General features: G+C 49.1%; 1 protein-coding gene across 3 annotated transcripts in view; it reads right to left on the bottom strand.

Annotated features, from left to right (window-relative positions):
- Positions 1-458: 458 nt before the first annotated feature.
- Positions 459-20,280, bottom strand: part of ebf2 (EBF transcription factor 2) — a gene marked incomplete at both ends in the record, with an annotated part of 35,055 nt that continues 15,233 nt past the window's right edge. For 2 of the 3 annotated variants that reach the window (XM_083645162.1, XM_083645163.1), the window contains 10 exons: positions 459-490; positions 673-840; positions 978-1,160; positions 1,260-1,434; positions 2,447-2,512; positions 2,754-2,842; positions 2,957-3,083; positions 3,324-3,454; positions 4,657-4,798; positions 6,399-6,480. In XM_083645162.1, the coding sequence (XP_083501288.1) occupies positions 459-490; positions 673-840; positions 978-1,160; positions 1,260-1,434; positions 2,447-2,512; positions 2,754-2,842; positions 2,957-3,083; positions 3,324-3,454; positions 4,657-4,798; positions 6,399-6,480 (1,195 nt within the window). Of the gene's footprint in view, positions 491-616; positions 841-977; positions 1,161-1,259; positions 1,435-2,446; positions 2,513-2,753; positions 2,843-2,956; positions 3,084-3,323; positions 3,455-4,656; positions 4,799-6,398; positions 6,481-20,280 lie in introns of those variants that run through there. The other variant, XM_083645161.1, reaches the window with a different exon arrangement.

Raw genomic sequence — 20,280 nt, 5'->3', positions numbered from 1 at the left:
TAAGGTTCAGTGCTCTCACAACCAATCCTGTACGTCTCTAGCCAAGATTTGGGGCAGGTGTTGGAAGAATCAAATACTGCATGTGATAGTAGGCCAGACTCATGCTTTTGAAGCTTGTGGTGAGATTAGGACCTGTTTCCCTCAGTTTCCTTTACACCTCATGAAGCACCCAGCAGTTTGGTCCAGTCTGCTGCTGTTAGCTATAAGGAGCACTTTCTGCCTGTAGGGTGGGTGAAGTAATCTCCTCTGCCTCTGGATTGGATGGCTGGTCTTTGGACATTTCATACCCCGTCCCTAACAAATGGCGGGGATGGCGGGGGGGGGGGAAGGGGGGGTGGGCTCAGGGAGGATAGTTATATGTGGCTGCTAGATCAATTTCCCATTCTCCCTGCCCTCTTAGTGCCAAGAGAGGGGTTAAGTGAAGCAGTGGTGTGGGGTAGATTGGGGCGGGTGCTTTGCTACATCGGGGGAACAACCAGGCCCGCCATTGCTGGAGAGAAAGAGAATATACAAATTCTATGATTCTAGTCAATCAGCCTATCTTTGCATTATTGTACATCCAGCCATTCGCTTTGTCATGTTCAGTCAAGCTTTTGTGAGTGAAGCACAAGCGGGGTTAGACTGCATTGGTAAGTTCAGAGAGGGGGGTCAGATAGTGAGTTGGGTGGCTACCTCTGAAGCTGTTGGGCCCTGAGGCGGGGCAGGCGGGGGAGGGGGAGCCCTGGGGCCTGAGCACGGGAGCAAAAGCACTCTTCTGTTTGGCAGACGGGAAGGAGGAGAAAGGCAAGAGAGAGGACGACGAGCTGGAGCCTCCTGGTATAGTGGGGCTAGAGGGCATGACTGTGGAAGAGAACGCAACAGGCATTACAATCTGTCAACAATCTGTCACACTCACAAATGTGAGGCTGCTGATTTCGTTGGCTTAAAAATACAAGTAATGACTCAACAACGCCAGAATTTGAAGAGGACGCTGTTACCGTAGGGGGAGCCTGTGGGGGAGGCACTGCTGTGGAAACCAGGAGACCCAGGTACTCCCAGGCTGGTCATGGGCACTGTCCCGTACCCTCCAGTCATCCCCCCACCGCCCCCGTAGCTCTGCTGCGGGGTGGAGGCAGAGGGGTACCCTCTGGGGGACAAACTGCTGGAGTTACGAATGTAACCTAGAGGAAGAGGAAGGACGGTGGGTCAGATATGACAGCCGATAGGAGTGAATAAGACTGAAGCAGTGCTGCGTGGTGTATATGACTCGTTCTCCTCACCCTGGCTGCTCTGCCCGGGCTCCCCGATGCTGACGCCCAGCTGAGAGGGGTAGGAGCCCAGGCCCATCACACTGCCGTGGGCCGGTGAGCTGGGCAGCGCCTGCAGCTGACTGTGAGGACGGGGAACACTGTAGAGGGCCTCGGCAATGTCAGCCGCACGCTTCAGCAACATGTCCTACAGGAGAGACAGCACAGTGGTTACAACATGTCCTACAGGAGAGACAGCACAGTGGTTACAACATGTCCTACAGGAGAGACAGCACAGTGGTTAGCAATGACTCAGTCTCATAGATACACAAGTTATATCAGAGGGTACCCAAACCTTTTTTAGGATGAGAGCTACTTACAAAAACTAGTCGTGAGCTACTTCTTTTCCCCTTGCCCCCCAAGTACATAGAGACAGTCCGCATGTCTGGGAACGCCCACAAAATGTTAAACGGCTGGCCCGCGAGTGGGGTAAAACCGCCGATATATCTCATGGGCTGACTCACCAAAAGATGGTACTGCGGCTCTAAACTACATGTTTGGGGGTTCTAGAGCAGAACACAAGACGTCTGCTCAGATGTGCGTTTACTGCTGTGGTTAAATCCCCGATCGTGTCTGCCTGGGCTGGGCTATCAGCTAAATTCTAACTTTGCTGAATGGATAGAACGGGGGAATTTACCCCACCCTGACCCCGCCCCCAGGCTAACCCAACGTCTATTGTGGGCATTCCTACAGCCTGTATAGGTGTTCCCAGACATGCGGACTGTCTCTATAGCACAGTTTAACAGTATTATGTTATTTAGTTAACATTATTTAATTATAATGTTATAATGTTAAATACTGTAGATACTGAGTTAGTATGTACATGTACATGAGTGGGATTTAGTTTATGCATTAAAACAAATACATGTTGGATTTATTTGGCGAGCCACTTATTGATGGCCTCTACCGGTAGATCACAATCTACCTATTGGACACCCCTGAGTTATATTGTTACCCATGTCAACTTTTACATAGTGGCCCTCTCTACTGTCCACAGACTGTAAAATGATAAGCATTCATACATTTTGTCTAGCAAACAGAGTTAGCTGTACCCCTTAAATGCCTGGATGTCCCTTGTGTATGTATAGATCTGTAATTTCAAAGTATATGGGATAAGGTGCTAGCATGGACTGTATGGTGCTAGTAATGCTGGTGCTTACCTGATTACTGTGTGGATTTCCATACAGGGCCTCCACCAGATCAGCTGCTCTCTTCAGCAGCATCTCCTACAAAGACAAAAAAAAACGTAAGTTACATTATCTCACTGCTATAATAAGGTGGCCGGCGGCGCGGCACATGGGGTACAATTGCTCTTGAGTATGTGAGCTGCGTGTGCGAACATGCAAAGCATGTGAGGCAGCGAGGCACGCCAGGAATGAGCGTGCGATATTTCTAGTCACCTTAATGGGTTTCTTGACAAATCGTCATGTGGTGGTGTGATCTTTCATAAAGGAGTCTCTGACTCACCTTGGCTAGTTTGTCTGGGTCACCAGGATGTCGGGGAATGACCTTCTGAAGACGCTGGAAACCATAGTCTATGGTTGGCTCATTCAGGGCTAAAATCAAATACAAACCACACATACAGTACAGTACATCAAACCCGGGGTCATAGGTCATCTAAAGCTCACACACAAAACCCATAGAAAAAGTGTATGACTCTCTCCGCTCACCTGTGTAGATGAAGCGTCCAGGCGCTCCCTTGCAGAATTGTTTGGATTTGTAGGACAGTGTGACCTCCACGACCCCGGGGATATGGCGAGGAGGTGTCTGGACACGGATAGCGTGGGGCGTGATCAACTGAGGGAGCAGGACAGAGGTCGTGTTACTAAACAACATATGATTCCCCCCACACACACCCGGCAGACATACGCTATATGTGGGCTAAATTAACACTGTGGGGAGATAAATATATAGTAGACAGCTCATAAATCATCTCAATAACGAGACAAGCCATATGCTATATACAGTATATATAATTTCACAATATGCTTTAATCCGTGCCAGTCATTAGTGAGATGTTTTGAAGAGAACCCCTACCTCGCTCCACACCAGCATGCTGCCAAACACCACCTGCAGCCCGTCAAAGAAGTTCTCCCCAATGACGATGACCATGGCCCCACCGGTGGTCCAGCCCTCACTGGGGCTGATGGCTTTGATACAGGGGGTAGCTGGACAGGGAAACATAGCACGGTTAGACTTTTTTTTTTTTTTTTTTTTACTTTTTATTGACAGATTATTATCAATACATACTTGCATTGTATACATTGTAGATATGTACTGCCATAGTTTTTGTTTTTTAGAGAAATAAAAGAAAAGACAAGACCGCAACAGCAGCAACGAAACAAACAAACAAAAACAAAAAACAAACAAACAAAACAGGGAGTCGGCTTTTCACTATACATTCATCTTGGATCCAAAAAGATAAAATCTGGCCTAATGGGTGTTATATATTGAACCCAGCATTCCCATCTTGAGGTAACTCCTAGACTTTCAATGCAGCATGCACTGTCATTCAACAAAGAGAGTATAGAGTGCTTCTAGGTTTCTGTCTGTGGAGGCATTTGCTGAAGATACGGCACTGTATCAATTCTGACGCGTTTCGGCTGCTGTGGCCTTCAAGAAGAACAATAAGGGAAGGTCCATTTCAAATGTAGGGCAACAAGTCACATGACTGAAAACAATGCCAAGCATGTACAACAATGAAAGAAGCTCTGGATATATAAACACAGCCAAAACAAGAGCCCGCCCCCTAGCCCATGCATCATGTTAGTACAACACCATAACACATGTATTGTGTGTTTTCCTATTCTCTGACTTGTTGACCTAAATTTGAAATGGACCTTCCCCTATCCACCATCTTGCTCTTCACGCATTCCTGTGAGCACAATAACTCAAGAACCATACATGATAGAAACTTCATACTTGCACCACAGATTCCCCCTATAGAGTAGATGACCTGATTAGATTTTGGAGTACCTTGCTGCATACATTTGCATATTAATGAGGAAAAACAGGTTATTTTGAAACTGCTATAACTCCTTAATGCTTTAAGATACAGAGGACATATTAATACTACTGCCCATGTGTTATGTGAAGACAAGTATGTTGACATAGGAACATTTGCTAATTAATGCTTTAATTAACTTAATTAATGACCACAGTAGCATAACTGCCCGTGTTTAATATATCATGGTGATTATGGTGGGACAGGCGGCGGCTCAAGTGCATATTGTTAAATCTTTGTGCCTGAAGAAGAGTGCCATGGAACAGCATGTATTATGTTTCTGAATGTAGATGAGGAAGACAAGTAATAAGACGGATAGTAAGATAGCTGGTGCTGCTGCATGATGGCCAATGACTAGTGCCTTACCATATTCCATAGCGTTCTCTGCTGACTCGCCTGGCTCCAGTCTGCGCGCTCTCCGACCGTGTTTCGAGTTGTTGTGGACGAACATGTTGTCGGACACGGCGAGGACATGTCCGTCTACACTCACAGTGCTGGACAAGACCACCTGAGAGACAGGAAAAAGCCGGGGGAGAGAGAGAGAGAGAGGGGGGGGAAAGATACATGAGTGTCTCTGCATGGCTTGGACAGCATGCTGTGAGTCCCAGACTCCGCTTACAACAGCAAAATCCCTGGGCAACAATCTGTCTCAGCATACAGGTGATAGTAATATTTCTCAATAGGTAAAACGACGTCCCTGGGATCTTCATCATATGTCGACACTGCGGTGATGACACTCCTCATACACCTCTTCCCTCCTCCATCAAGTCTCCATATGGCCTCTCCGCCGCTGCGACCTCTTGCCCAACTTTTTGATTCATAACGCATAGAGCGGGGCGATCGTTGTCTCCTCCTGATCCCTCAATGACACCAGACATATGGACCGAATCTCCCATTTTAACTGGCCGTTAAAGTAGTGGATGATATATAGTGGCCCCTAATTAGATTTTCTGGCCACAGCATGTGTGTGTCCCTTCCTACATCTGCCTCCCGTGGATGACATGCATACAATATATGAGAGTACGCTTGTAGGGTTTCTCTCTTCGGATATTTATGAGTGTGAGTGCGTCAGTGTTTCTGTAGGTGCTAATGAGTTTGAGAGTGTGTTTATGGACATGTTTTTGAAGCTTTGGGGGAGATGGGTCGATTACAAAGAGTCATTTTTAACGAAACGGTAATCCCTAAACATTTCACAGTACGCATTCTAGAAAACCTGACAGCAAAGATAAAACCAACACTCACTTCAAATAAACACATGGCAGTAATTTCCTAGGTGCAGAAAGACAGAGAAGGAGCCAACGGAAGAGAAGGGGGAAACACATATGTGCTATAGGTGGTGGAGTGGGAGAGGAATCTAAGGGAAAATAACTGTAAATTATCGATCAAGCGGCAGCACCAGACTCCTGTCCGGCTCTGATCGCCTTTTAACCCGCAGCCGAGGGCCGTGCAGCGCCTGCGTGCTCATAACTTCTCAGCATGTGTCACAACGCGGGAGTTAAAACAAACATGGTGGAAGACAGGGGGAGCAAGACCAAGTTAAGGGAGAGGGAGAGGGTTGGATGGGAGAGCGAGAGAATGCCAGACAGGGGCCGCTGGTGCTGAAAGACAGCAGAGGAAGTGAGGCGGGAGTGTCCCCTGTGACCACTTCCTGGGTCACGGAGCATGACCTCCCCCATCTGGAGCCAATCACTCAATTCTTGACAACTTCCTGAAACACCTCAACCTATTTCCTGCCCGTCTCCCCTCCCCGCGTCTCTCCCACATATCTAACCCCTTTGGTTTCTCTTTCCATCTCTCTGTCTCCTTATTGATTTTTAACTTTCACCTTTAACTCTCTCTGCTGTGTCTTCCATTGGAAATAGCCCTGCAGAGCCTCAGACTGCTGGAAGAGTACATTTGGTATCAACTGTACTTGGACTCGAAATAGCCACTTTCTTAAGATGGAGGGGCAAAAAGGTGTCGTGTTTTACATAACTGTGAAATCTTTTGTTTTTATCATTTATTCACATATTCAGTCCCATAAATTATCTCCTTCTCTCCCCCCCCCCCCCCTCACAGGCAAGCACACATTCACCTCGCACAAATGCATGTGTCTGTCTTATCCATACCTGAAATCGTCTCATGTCCCTTGGGTTCCCCGCTGTCTTCAGACAATTCTGGTTACACTTCAGGAAAAACTTCAAGAAAAACCTGCAAAGGTAAATAAGAGGACACACATTTGTACATCAACAACTAAGATAATCACATGAAAGAATTGTGTATGGCTATTTGCTGCCCACCAATTCACAATCACTAATCAAAGGAGACATCAATTATTTTTCTGAGACAGGGCTTGTGGGTGGTGTGTGCGCGCGTGTGTGTGTGTGTGTGTGTGTGTGTGTGTGTGTGTGTGTGTGTGCGTGCGTGCGTGCGGCCGTGTGCACACTAGTGAGTGAGTGTGTGCGTGTGTGTATGATTGCAGCTCTGACATCAATCACAGCTGTTTAGTTTAGTATTAGAGTCAATGTTATTACACCTTAAATCAAGTGATGAGAATTTGAAGCGTAGTCCAGTGAAAAGCGCTGCTGTGTTTCAAAGTAAACTCGAGACAGTGATGTATGCCAGGGGACTCTGGGGACCGTGGTATCCCGCAATGCCGTATTTGAACCCCCACATGGGAATGGTGAGGGAAACGAAGTAGAGATAACTACAGAGAAAGTGAAATGAGGAGGTGGGAAGAGGAAGCTGGTGATAGAGGGAGAGTGCTGGTTTGGACATGAATTTTTTTGTTTTCAAGTGTATGTGTCTCATTATGTATGTGAGTTTACTTTTTTGAGTGTGATAGACTGTGGAGACAGACAGAAAGACAGAGAGAGAGAGAGGGGGGGGGGTGCTGATAGCCTCTGCTACACCAAAGAAAACCTGAGAGAGAGAGAGGTGGAATAAATAGGAGAGAAAGGGAGACTATGGAGAGAGACTCCAAATCCCAGGTGTACACAGTTCGGCAACACAGCCCGCTGCCATGGCAACGCAGCTCTGCCGCAATCCCAAAGTCCCCATGCTGAGAGGCAAAGACAGCGATGGGAAAGAGAAGGCAACAACAAGAACACATTCCATCACAGGAAGAGAAACGAAGGAGAGACTAGAAAGACTTGGCAAGGTGGAGACCAGGAAAGTATGTAAAGAGGGCAGGTGCAGATGAGGCCGGCCCGGGAGGATTGGAGACAAATCTCAGGGAGAACTGAAATTAAACAGATGACGTTTGTGAGAAGATACAATAAAATAGAGGTGGAAATGATGTGGAGTTGTGATGCAATTATGGCAATTGGCAAATATATTGCCTAAAACCAGATGTCCATTCCACTGACAGAGAGTGGCGCTCTCCTCCGCACTCGCCTCGCGTGTGAAAAACACGGCCATTAATGTTCCAATTAAACAAACAACAACAGTGCAGAAGAGAAACCCTACGGAGGGAGGCAGCGCTTTGGAGCTCCATCCCACCCACATTGTGCTCTCTGCAAATATAAGTCATCTTAATGGAGAGATGTTGTTTGGAGAGGAACTTCATATTGGCCCCACAGCCCTCAACCCTCCCATTGAATACTAATCTCTCCCTCACTCTGGCAGCTTTTTGCTTGCTTCTTCTTCCATCACTCCCTCCAGCTTCCTCCCTTGTGAACGGGCCCTGGCTCAGAACCGCCTCTCCGCCCCAAAACTGTGTCCAATATTTCTTGATTTGAGCTATTTCGTCGGAGGACAATCAATATTGTTGTTGGCGACGGCCGATTGTAATTTATCAGTGAGAGCTCGGACCTCCAACCTCAAAGCTCAGCTGAGGGTGGAAACGTGCAAAAGGGCGCATCGCCGCCTCTCCCTCCCTGAAACCACTTCCTCCTTCTATTCCATTTCTCATCTATGACTTGAATAGGATTTAAAGTCACTGCTCTGCGTATAGGTAAACATATATATATACATACTGTACATTGCTTTGTGAAGAGGTGTTGTGTTTCATTTCACTGCCTCCTTTGAGGGCCATACAGTATGTATATTTTATCCAGGGTAATGCTTCTAACATTATGGCTGATTTTAAAGGCTAAAGGGCTAATTTATAACAGCACAGGGACCTCATTTTGGGGTTTAATGGCCATGGCTATGGCTGTGACTTAGTTTCCTTGACACTTGCTTTTTGGCCACTTCAGCTTCATCTAGGCAGCAGTGATCACTGATCCCACTGAGTGACGCTGTCAAACTGTACTGCAGTGGCGCCTCAAATGCCAGAATCACGACCAGAATTGAGAGGTTGTCGACATCTGTCTCTCTGTGTGCATTAACTTCCTTATGGTTCTTGACCTTGTTTGTTGACTTCTCCTTATCATTGCCTGTTTATATGACACCCGATCGCTCACACACACACACACACACACACACACACACACACACACACACACACACACACACACACACACACACACACACACACACACACAGACCCCCCCCCCCCACACACACACACACACCCCACACACACACACACACACACACACACACACCCCACAGACACGCACGCACACACCCACACACACACCCACACACACCCCACAGACACGCACGCACACACCCACACACACACACACACACACACACACACACACACCCCACAGACACACACACACACACACACCCACGCACACGCACACACACACACACACACACACCCCACAGACACGCACGCACGCATGCAAGCAACGCACGCACAATCTAATACATTGACACCCCCACCTTTTGCCCCCCTCCCAAAAACCCATTCAGTCAACTTTTCACCCCCCTCAGTTCGGACGCACACAGCTGCAAATGCTGAAATTAAAGCGAGACGTTGACGCATATATTAGCATGCATTAGCCGCTTCCCCCTGCCCACTTAACATGCAAATCTCCCAGCCCCGTCGCCTCGCACCTTCTGCCACACATTCATTTGCTGAATTATAATTAGACTAATCTTGCATAATTAATAAGAAGTCGAGGGCCCTCTGTTTTTTATCCCCCTCCTCTATTGTGGTTGCAAAAGTTTAATATCGCCGTTGTTTGTTTTTGTTTTGGTAATGTAATACACCCACACACCTCCCCGTCCAGCACAGCACATGCAAAGAATCGGAGGTGATCCTGATGTCATAGGGAAATTACAGAGAAAGACTATTTTCAAAGAATTCCTTTTGCTATAACATGTTTTTCATCTGTGCCTTGTTCTGTACATTCACACACGATCCACTTCTATAAATCATGCATAGAATAATAAATTCATTTGATTACAAAACTGTCAAGACATTAACATAGTGCAAATAAAGCTAATGGGAAACACATTTCAACTTGGAAACATATAAATAAAGGTCATAAATGTTCTTGATGTTGAATATTATTTGTTGTGTCCAATTGATTGAACGTATTCCAAGCCAATATTTTTGAACAGTTGAGCAAAAGGGGTGATTTGGGGTAATAAATATAAGCCCTACTCTTTTATGAATTAATGAAACAGTAATTGTAGAGGGCAAAAAAGTCTTTCTGTGTTTTCTAAAATCGGACACCAAAACCCTTTTGTGATTTTATTTGTCCCATATCGATGACTAGAAAGCTCAAGAGAGCTTCATGAGGCAGTTTGTAGTTGTCAGCATTGGAAACCGAGCTATATAACTTCTCCAACTGACATCTCCCCTCCACAGACACACTTACAACAGGAAACACAAACAAAACACAGACCCACGTCTTAGACCTTGGGCTCATTTTCCTCACCGGCACCACAGGGAGTCTGTTTTTTCTATTCTGTCTTCCCTTCTGTATCTCTGTCAAGGCCTCCAAATCCCTTTTGTCTGCATCTGCTTCAGTTCTCAAGACTAAACACAGACCGCGCGGCGTGAAGACTAAACACAGGCCACGCAGCGTGAGGACTAAACACAGGCCACGCAGCGTGAGGGAGCCGACCCAACGCAGACCGTGCGGCGCGAGGGAGCCAACCCAACGCAGACCACGCAGCGTGAGGGAGCCGACCCAACGCAGGCCACGCAGCGTGAGGGAGCCGACCCAACGCAGGCCACGCAGCGTGAGGGAGCCGACCCAACGCAGACCACGCAGCGTGAGAGAGCCGACCCAACGCAGACCACGCAGCGTGAGGGAGCCGACCCAACGCAGACCACGCAGCGTGAGGGAGCCGACCCAACGCAGGCCACGCAGCGTGAGGGAGCCGACCCAACGCAGACCACGCAGCGTGAGGGAGCCGACCCAACGCAGACCACGCAGCGTGAGGGAGCCGACCCAACGCAGACCACGCAGCGTGAGGGAGCCGACCCAACGCAGACCACGCGGCGCGAGGGAGCCGACCCAACACAGGCCACGCAGCGTGAGGGAGCCGACCCAACACAGACCACGCAGCGTGAGGACTAAACACAGGCCACGCAGCGTGAGGACTAAACACAGGCCACGCAGCGTGAGGACTAAACACAGGCCACGCAGCGTGAGGGAGCCGACCCAACACAGGCCACGCAGCGTGAGGACTAAACACAGGCCACGCAGCGTGAGGACTAAACACAGGCCACGCAGCGTGAGGACTAAACACAGGCCACGCAGCGTGAGGGAGCCGACCCAACACAGGCCACGCAGCGTGAGGACTAAACACAGGCCACGCAGCGTGAGGGAGCCGACCCAACACAGGCCACGCAGCGTGAGGACTAAACACAGACCACGCAGCGTGAGGGAGCCGACCCAACGCAGACCGCGCGGCGCGAGGGGGGAGCCGACCCGACGCCGACAACTTGCTTAACTAAAACTAGTTTCAAAAACAAACCAGCGAGTCATGACACCGATAACAACAACGGAGATGCGGCCCTGTCAGTATCGCACTGGTCAGTGTGGACCCTCCGCTTCACACTGCTCTGTGCTTTCAGGCATCTGTTACACATAAGTGTTGCACAGTGTGCTTTACATATGGCCTCAATCAGCCAGCAAGCACCTAGCAGCATAGGACCTCTAGCAAAAATGTTCATAGGCATTCATCAGCACTAATCACTGTTGACATAAACTGCCTTTTCACATAGACATAAAACACATCACCCTCTGTGCTCATTGTAAATGAAGGTTTACTGGTAGCAATGGATCCTGAAGCGACACGGCAAACGGCTTTAGAGAGAGTTAGAGTCCGAGTTAGTCAGCAGCACTACAAAACTTTGTCCACACCTCTTTTTCTCTGGGTTTGGCATCAGGCCTCCAATTTTGAGCAACTGCATCAAAGATGACACATTTATGTCCCAATAAAAAATATGGGAATTGGGGGGGGGGTGAACGGAAAGGAAAAGAAAGAGGAGGAGGAGGAGGAGGAGGAGATTTTCAGAATGTTGTTGGGCAGACATGTGGATGCCCTGTTCTCCATCTGCGACACAGTCAGAGAGGTGCAGAGGAGCGAGAGAGAGAGAGATGGGGAGACAGAAATGAGAGCCGGTCCCTTTCGTAACCCCCAGTCCCTCTAGATGACAGACATGGGGGATGTAGGAAATAAGTAAGAGACTGAGAAAGAAAGAGAGAGAAAGATGGAGAGTTACAGAGAGAGAGAGATAGAGAGAGAGAATGTTGACGTCCTGTATTCAGGGCCATCACTCATCAGACATCTCCTCCATCACACACCCCTCCTCACCCCCCCTCACCCTGAAAAAACAAAACAGTGTCCTGACATGGTGGGGATGGGGCGGGGGGGCTAAGGGGAGGGGAGGGCGGAAAATGAGGAAAGCAGATGTGAAGCATTAAAACATAGTGACATGCTGAGGGCCTTCCTCTGCCACACTCACTCATACACAGACACAAAAATACATGCACACATATGTCACGCGTGCACATCATGTGACACGCTTCCATATGCATCGTCACAGAAAACGCACTCACATGCACAGATATAGATATACAAAACGCACGCAAGCAACCCTCAGCCACACAACACAATATGCATTAATAGCAAGCACCCGACCGGAACGCATCATGAGCAAATAGAAAAAAAATCATATGCATGTATGCACTCGTTGAAATTCAGAAAATATGCAAGTATTGGGTCAACTAACTGCTGTGGCTGGAGGCTATAGGCAGGATTTGAATAAGCCAGTGTTGACCTAAGAATGTGTTTCACGCCAAGGCAGAAATCTACAGATGGGTCATGCATCAGTGTATGGATATGCATCCAATTAGTACATGTACCGGGGCCGAGGAGGGGGGAGTGGCTGGGGGTGGGGATGGAGGTGTTTTGTTTTCCTCCATGGGGAGAGTTGTGTTGGGGGGAGGTGGAGATGGGGGGGGCGTTTCAGTAATAAATACCCCTGGACCCGGGTCCCCTGGCAGACTGGAAGCTAGACTGGTCACCAGGGTTAACACCCGGGGCACATGACCTTTGACACTGCTAATGGGGCACAGAAAACCCTCCACGAACTGATACCCCCTCTGTCGCATACCAGCGCAGGACCTTTCACACCAGCCTCCCGGTCCACCTCCCCCCCTGCTCCTGGTCCACCTCCACCCCTTCCTCTAAAACACACTGGGATATCTGTGGCATCAGCTTCACTCGCCTCTCACCAACAGACTTCACATAGCCCAACTGACCTCATGATCAGCTTCACTCGCCTTTCACCAACAGACTTCACATAGCCCAACTGACCTCATGATCAGCTTCACTCGCCTTTCACCAACAGACTTCACATAGCCCAACGGACCTCATGATCAGCTTCACTCGCCTTTCACCAACAGACTTCAGCCCAACTGACCTCATGATCAGCTTCACTCGCCTTTCACCAGCAGACTTCAGCCCAACTGACCTCATGATCAGCTTCACTCGCCTTTCACCAACAGACTTCAGCCCAACTGACCTCATGATCAGCTTCACTCGCCTTTCACCAACAGACTTCACATAGCCCAACTGACCTCATGATCAGCTTCACTCGCCTTTCACCAACAGACTTCACATAGCCCAACGGACCTCATGATCAGCTTCACTCGCCTTTCACCAACAGACTTCAGCCCAACTGACCTCATGATCAGCTTCACTCGCCTTTCACCAGCAGACTTCAGCCCAACTGACCTCATGATCAGCTTCACTCGCCTTTCACCAACAGACTTCAGCCCAACTGACCTCATGATCAGCTTCACTCGCCTTTCACCAGCAGACTTCAGCCCAACTGACCTCATGATCAGCTTCACTCGCCTTTCACCAACAGACTTCACATAGCCCAACTGACCTCATCATCAGCTTCACTCGCCTTTCACCAACAGACTTCACATAGCCCAACTGACCTCATGATCAGCTTCACTCGCCTTTCACCAACAGACTTCAGCCCAACTGACCTCATGATCAGCTTCACTCGCCTTTCACCAACAGACTTCACATAGCCCAACTGACCTCATGATCAGCTTCACTCGCCTTTCACCAACAGACTTCACATAGCCCAACTGACCTCATCATCAGCTTCACTCGCCTTTCACCAACAGACTTCACATAGCCCAACTGACCTCATGATCAGCTTCACTCGCCTTTCACCAACAGACTTCAGCCCAACTGACCTCATGATCAGCTTCACTCGCCTTTCACCAACAGACTTCACATAGCCCAACTGACCTCATGATCAGCTTCACTCGCCTTTCACCAACAGACTTCACATGGCCCAACTGACCTCATGATCAGCTTCACTCGCCTTTCACCAACAGACTTCAGCCCAACTGACCTCATGATCAGCTTCACTCGCCTTTCACCAACAGACTTCAGCCCAACTGACCTCATGATCAGCTTCACTCGCCTTTCACCAACAGACTTCACATAGCCCAACTGACCTCATGATCAGCTTCACTCGCCTTTCACCAATAGACTTCACATAGCCCAACTGACCTCATGATCAGCTTCACTCGCCTTTCACCAACAGACTTCAGCCCAACTGACCTCATGATCAGCTTCACTCGCCTTTCACCAGCAGACTTCAGCCCAACTGACCTCATGATCAGCTTCACTCGCCTTTCACCAACAGACTTCAGCCCAACTGACCTCATGATCAGCTTCACTCGCCTTTCACCAACAGACTTCAGCCCAACTGACCTCATGATCAGCTTCACTCGCCTTTCACCAACAGACTTCACATAGCCCAACTGACCTCATGATCAGCTTCACTCGCCTTTCACCAACAGACTTCACATAGTCCAACTGACCTCATGTTCCATCCCCCCCCCCATTTTTTTTGTAGCAGCTTCTCTATCACACATCATCATATATGAATCATCAGTTTTTAGACAGATTGGTTCTCTTTTGAGAATTTGAGATGACTGCTTTGTACTTAGCACATGACTGGTCACCACTTGAATCTGATGTCGAACAGTCTCTCATTGATGCCACGCTGTAACGCAGGAGTTGAGCGAGTTGAACCGACAAGCTGATATATGAAACAGCAGACTGATAGGCACCTCAAACCAGCTCAGTGAAATACTCGCTCACTGATCAGTGGCAGAAAACACTAAGCAGAGATCCCGGGCAGACACGGAACAGACAGAGGGGACTTGGCTGTTTTTAAAGTTGCCTGTTGGATTGGATGTGGCCTCTATGGCCTCTTCTCCTCTGCCTCCCAGGCTGGCTTCACCCCTGCAACCTCAGCCCCGGCCCACCCCACCTCAGCCCCAGCCCACCCCACCTATAAACTTGAGAACTGTGACAAAGCCAAACATTTAAACCACCAGTGCTGATTTATAGAGCTTTGCTTGTGCTGTAAAACCTTCAGGCTTGCCGCCGCAAAAGTGGCTGAGGCGCAGCGTGGAGAGGAGGCTGAGGCACAGCGTGGAGAGGAGGCTGAGGTGCAGTGTGGAGAGGAGGCTGAGGCACAGCGTGGAGAGGAGGTTGAGGCGCAGCGTGGAGAGGAGGCTGAGGCACAGCGTGGAGAGGAGGCTGAGGTGCAGTGTGGAGAGGAGGCTGAGGCACAGTGTGGAGAGGAGGCTGAGGCGCAGTGTGGAGAGGAGGCTGAGGCACAGCATGGAGAGGAGGCTGAGGCACAGTGTGGAGAGGAGGCTGAGGCGCAGTGTGGAGAGGAGGCTGAGGCACAGCATGGAGAGGAGGCTGAGGTGCAGTGTGGAGAGGAGGCTGAGGCACAGCATGGAGAGGAGGCTGAAGCACAGTGTGGAGAGGAGGCTGAAGCACAGTGTGGAGAGGAGGCTGAGGCACAGCATGGAGAGGAGGCTGAAGCACAGCATGGAGAGGAGGCTGAGGCACAGTGTGGAGAGGAGGCTGAGGTGCAGTGTGGAGAGGAGGCTGAGGCACAGTGTGGAGAGGAGGCTGAGGCACAGTGTGGAGAGGAGGCTGAGGTGCAGTGTGGAGAGGAGGCTGAGGCACAGTGTGGAGAGGAGGCTGAGGTGCAGTGTGGAGAGGAGGCTGAGGCACAGTGTGGAGAGGAGGCTGAGGCACAGCGTGGAGAGGAGGTTGAAGCACAGCATGGAGAGTTGGCTGAGGTGCAGCATGGAGAGTTGGCTGAGGCGCAGTGTGGAGAGGAGGCAATGAAGTGTTTCAACAAGGTTTCTCCTGGGTGCTAAAGTGTCCCACGTAGCCTCTGTCCAGCTGCTAAATGTAAATATGAACGCTTTAAATTGCATTAATGTTAAAGTTTCCCAAGCCTCACCAAAAAGCACAGAGTGCATACAGAGTGGTGGCCACCGGGGACTGTGGTCAGACTGCCAAATAGATAGATATGGAGAGATATTCAGAGTCAGGAGAACATGAATTCACAACCAGAACAGGGAATAGAACTCCCATCGGTGGCCTGACCTCTCCCAGCATGCCTCGTGTGTCCTGAGGGACGCCGATTCAAAATACACTCTCATAACTGTCAAATGGAGACATGAAGGGGCGAATAGATTTCAAACATACCAAAAGGTCATCTAAAATGCACTAGCACTCATCAATGCTTTGTCAATATCATTTCAATCATTCAGCCACTAATCAGATGTTCCAAGAACTTGCGTATATCAAAAGCATGACCCAAACCTTCCAATGAGAAGAACAAAGAGTCTGAGGCGGATGCCACAGAGAGAGAGAGAGGAGAGGAAAGAGAAGCAACAACAGAATGAGAAGAGATGTCTTCTTAATTAGCCAGTAATGATAAGATCTGACAAACAACATCTGTTTCCAGAAACAGAGAAGGGGGGGAGGGACAGGGAAGGAGAGGGCGGGAGTGAGGGATAAGAAGGAGGAAGAGAGTGCGAGAGAGAGAGAGAGAGAGAAACCTGTGAAGCCGAGACAAGAGGGACCTGCTTGTAAGAAAGTAAAGGGGATGTGTGTGAGGGAGGGGATGCTGTGTGTGAGGGAGGGGATGCTGTGTAGCGTGACACAATAGAGGAGCGACGGATGAGAAGAAGTAGAACAGGAGTGAGAGAAAGACAGACAGGGGAGAGAGAAATCTGACAGGGTTGAGGGAGCCTAAGGAACCAGGACGAATATGACAGACAGAGGGAGGAAAACAGATCAAATTGAGAAGAAGGAGGGAGATAGGCAGACGTGGAGAGAGAGGGTGAGCTGGATAATGGCACTAGAGGGAGAGTCGGGCGGGAGGGGGGAGAGGTGGAACGTGTGAAGAAGAGATGGGTATGGAATCACTCAGAGGTCCAGGGTGCTGTAATTTACTGTCCGTGGCTAATCCACAGCAAATGTGTGGAGCCGAGGAGCGGGGAGAAGGGAGAGAGAAGGGGAGATCGGAGCGAGCGGGGTAAGGGGGTGGGTGGGGGTGGCGGTGGGGGGTAAGGGGGTGGTGGTGGGGGGTAAAGGGGCAGGGCACAGAGCCTGTCGGGGCGCTCAGCATGCCCGCTGGGAGCCTGTCAGCGGTCACATCACCCCCTGCCCTCAGCCCTGACGGATTCATCAGGATCATTACACACACACACACACACACACACACACACACACACACACACACACACACACACACACACACACACATGCATGCACACACACACACACACACACACACACACACACACACACACGCGCACGCAGCACCCACCACACATTTAGAGAAGATTATCATTGACATCACAGTTGTTAAATTGCCGTTCATGTTTCTCTTGAAAATGTATTCTGCCACGATGATGAGGAAACCACTACAGACATCTGTTGCATAAATGATCCAGATACAGCCAGCATCAAAACACACTAAACAGAAACAGCGGAAAAGCCATCCATCTGGTCTGTGGGCCCCCGACTTTAGCTACATCCTCCTCTACCACACACCCGCCTCTTCTGCACTCTCCTCACCACATCATCTTACTGTATGTCAAGTAGTTATATTTAATGTTGATGTATTGTACTATTGGCTGTGTGGTTGTCTTACAGTGAAAACTGTGTCTGTACTACACATGTTTGCCTGATTGTGCTGTCCAAGGACCACAGGAAGAATAACAATGCCTCCGGCATCCGGCATCCAATATGGATCTTTTAATCAAATTTAATCAAAAATACATGTATACTGCAGATGTGTAAATATGTTAGGGGATGTTTTCAAAAAGTGAAAGGTGGGGAGATATCGGAGAAATCCAGAGTCCAGGGAAATTTATTCTGTCCAGATTCCTGACAGACAAACAAACAAACAAACGTGGCTTGCGGGGCCGTCTCGGCACCAGGGGGCATTGTTAAGTCATTAGTGAAATTTAAGACCTTAACAGAGGTGACCAAACCCCCTCATCCATCCCCCCACACCCTCACTGCTCCACCCACAGCAGCAGCGTCCAGCCAAAGAAAACAGACCCTGTTCCTAAATACCACTGCTAACTGGCCTCTGACTCCATACACACACACACACACACACACACACACACACACACACACACACACACACACACACACACACGCGCACACAAACACACAAACACATGAGATCCTGATTATACTGACTAAACATATCCCCTTACCAAATACATCGCAAATGCATCTCACAGTCATACACACACACACACACACACACACACACTGGATATCTGAAGTACCCTCTAAATCACACTAATCTGCCCCCTTCTGATCCGCAGAGTGCCCCTACTTAATCTCTACACCGCTCAACCAAAGGTGAACCCTATTAGTGGCCAGACAAATGGCTGGGTTTGGCCCAGCTACTCTGTGAGTGTGAGGCCATTCAGAGAGCCACTGAGACGCCCCTCAAAACCCCTCTGCATCCCGCCCACCCCAAATTCCCTAAACCATTCCTCCACATTAGCCCATTCGCAGTCCATTCCCATTTCCTGTCAAAACATCTCTCTGCTGCGCTCCGTTTCCGACGGCCCCCTCCATAGGCTCTCTCAAAGAAAACAAGCCAGGCCTGTTCCCGGTGTCAGGGTTCAAGCCACAACACCCGACCGCCGCGGCCCGGAGCCGAGCAAAGGTGACAAAACACAAACGCGGTTCCTAACCTGCCACTCACAATACACAGGAGTCCAGGATCTTCCCGGTTCACCTGAGTCCGAAAGGTCTCTGAACTCATTTTAGCCATGCGGCGTCGATCTGAGTGAAGCGCTCGCTATTTCAAGCAATACCTGTGAGTGTATTTGATATTCCAGACGTGGCATCCTCTCTCCCTGTCTGTCTCTGTGTCATTCTCCCCCACTCCTCTATCGCCCCCAGGGAGGAGCCATCCCCGGGCCTGTGCCAGCTGCTCAGTGGTCCAGCCTGTGTGCTGCGTGAGGCGGTGTGCACTGGAGCCTCAGGGCCCTGTCGCCACGCTGCCTGGCCCCCTGCCTGAGGGCCTCGCTGACAGGGGGTCTGGAGGGACTGTCCAGTACGAGCCACCAGGGAGAGACCTGTGACAGCGGACTGAAGGGACCCGGGTGTGGATGTGTCTGAGTGCATGTATGTACTGTTTATGTGAGAGACAGGTAATGTACAGTCTTTGTATACATATGAATATCTGTGTGTTTGTGATGTTGCGCAAAAAGGGTCAGAATACAGAAATGGTATATTGCATATCTATGAGATTCTCGAGAGAGACGGACCATTTCCAATGCCTATTCAGGTGTCCATATCTGGTCAAATATGGACTAAATACATCTTCAGTATCTTGGATCTTAATGTGTACAGTTTGTTGTCCGGGAAGCACCTGGATAAGTGTGACAAACTGTTCCTACTCCAGAGTTCAGATATTCTGTGGATATCAAGTTTTAAAATGATGTGATCACTGATCACTCATGGGTTTCATCACAACCGCAACATACTAGGAAATATCCAGGCAAGGATATTGACAGATTCTGGGCCTTTTTTCACTTGTGTGTATCTGGCGACACTCTCTCTTCAATGATTTCCAAGAGCAACTGTAAAGCTAAATTTGCTTGTAAACCTAGAGCTGTTTTGTATTTTTAAGATTAATTTATGCGGAATGAGAATACAATGGTTTTGGTATGGCTGGATAAGTGCTTGTGATTTGTCTGGAAGACGGGGCACGCGTGTGGGTTCAGAGGTCATGAGATGAGTTTGTATGGATGGTTTATGATGGAATTGATTTGAGCAGGTTTCCTCCCCCTAGTTAGAGCTGACTAATCTTCAAAAGAACCATCCTCAAACCAGCAGGGACGAAACCCGTCATGGTGGCAGACGCACAGCCTGTTATCAATAATACACACAGAGCAAGGGCTTCAACTTTATGGCGAAATACTGGGAGTATGAGAAACAATCTCCTAAAATGACATTGTTGTCTCATACATAAAACCCTCAAGTGTATATATGGTGACATAACAGAGCTGCTTGGCGGCAGTTACTCCAGTACGCATCTGGGAAAGGGGAGGAATTCGACCCCTGACACAGTCCAAAAAATGTTGCTGTTCTTATTCTTTGGCCGATAGTTTAATGTGCTTTTCCCAAAGCCTCGCTCCTATTTTCTTAGTTTAATGTGCTTTTCCCAAAGCCTTGCCCCTATTTTCTTGGGGGTGGTGTTGGAGAATGAGGAGACTGGTGTTCCCCACCATTAGAATTACAAGGAGTATTATGCTATCA

Source organism: Poromitra crassiceps, assembly GCF_964638095.1.
Source record: "Poromitra crassiceps genome assembly, chromosome: 10".
Lineage (NCBI taxonomy): Eukaryota > Metazoa > Chordata > Actinopteri > Beryciformes > Melamphaidae > Poromitra > Poromitra crassiceps.
This window is presented reverse-complemented; position numbering and strand designations above follow the sequence as displayed.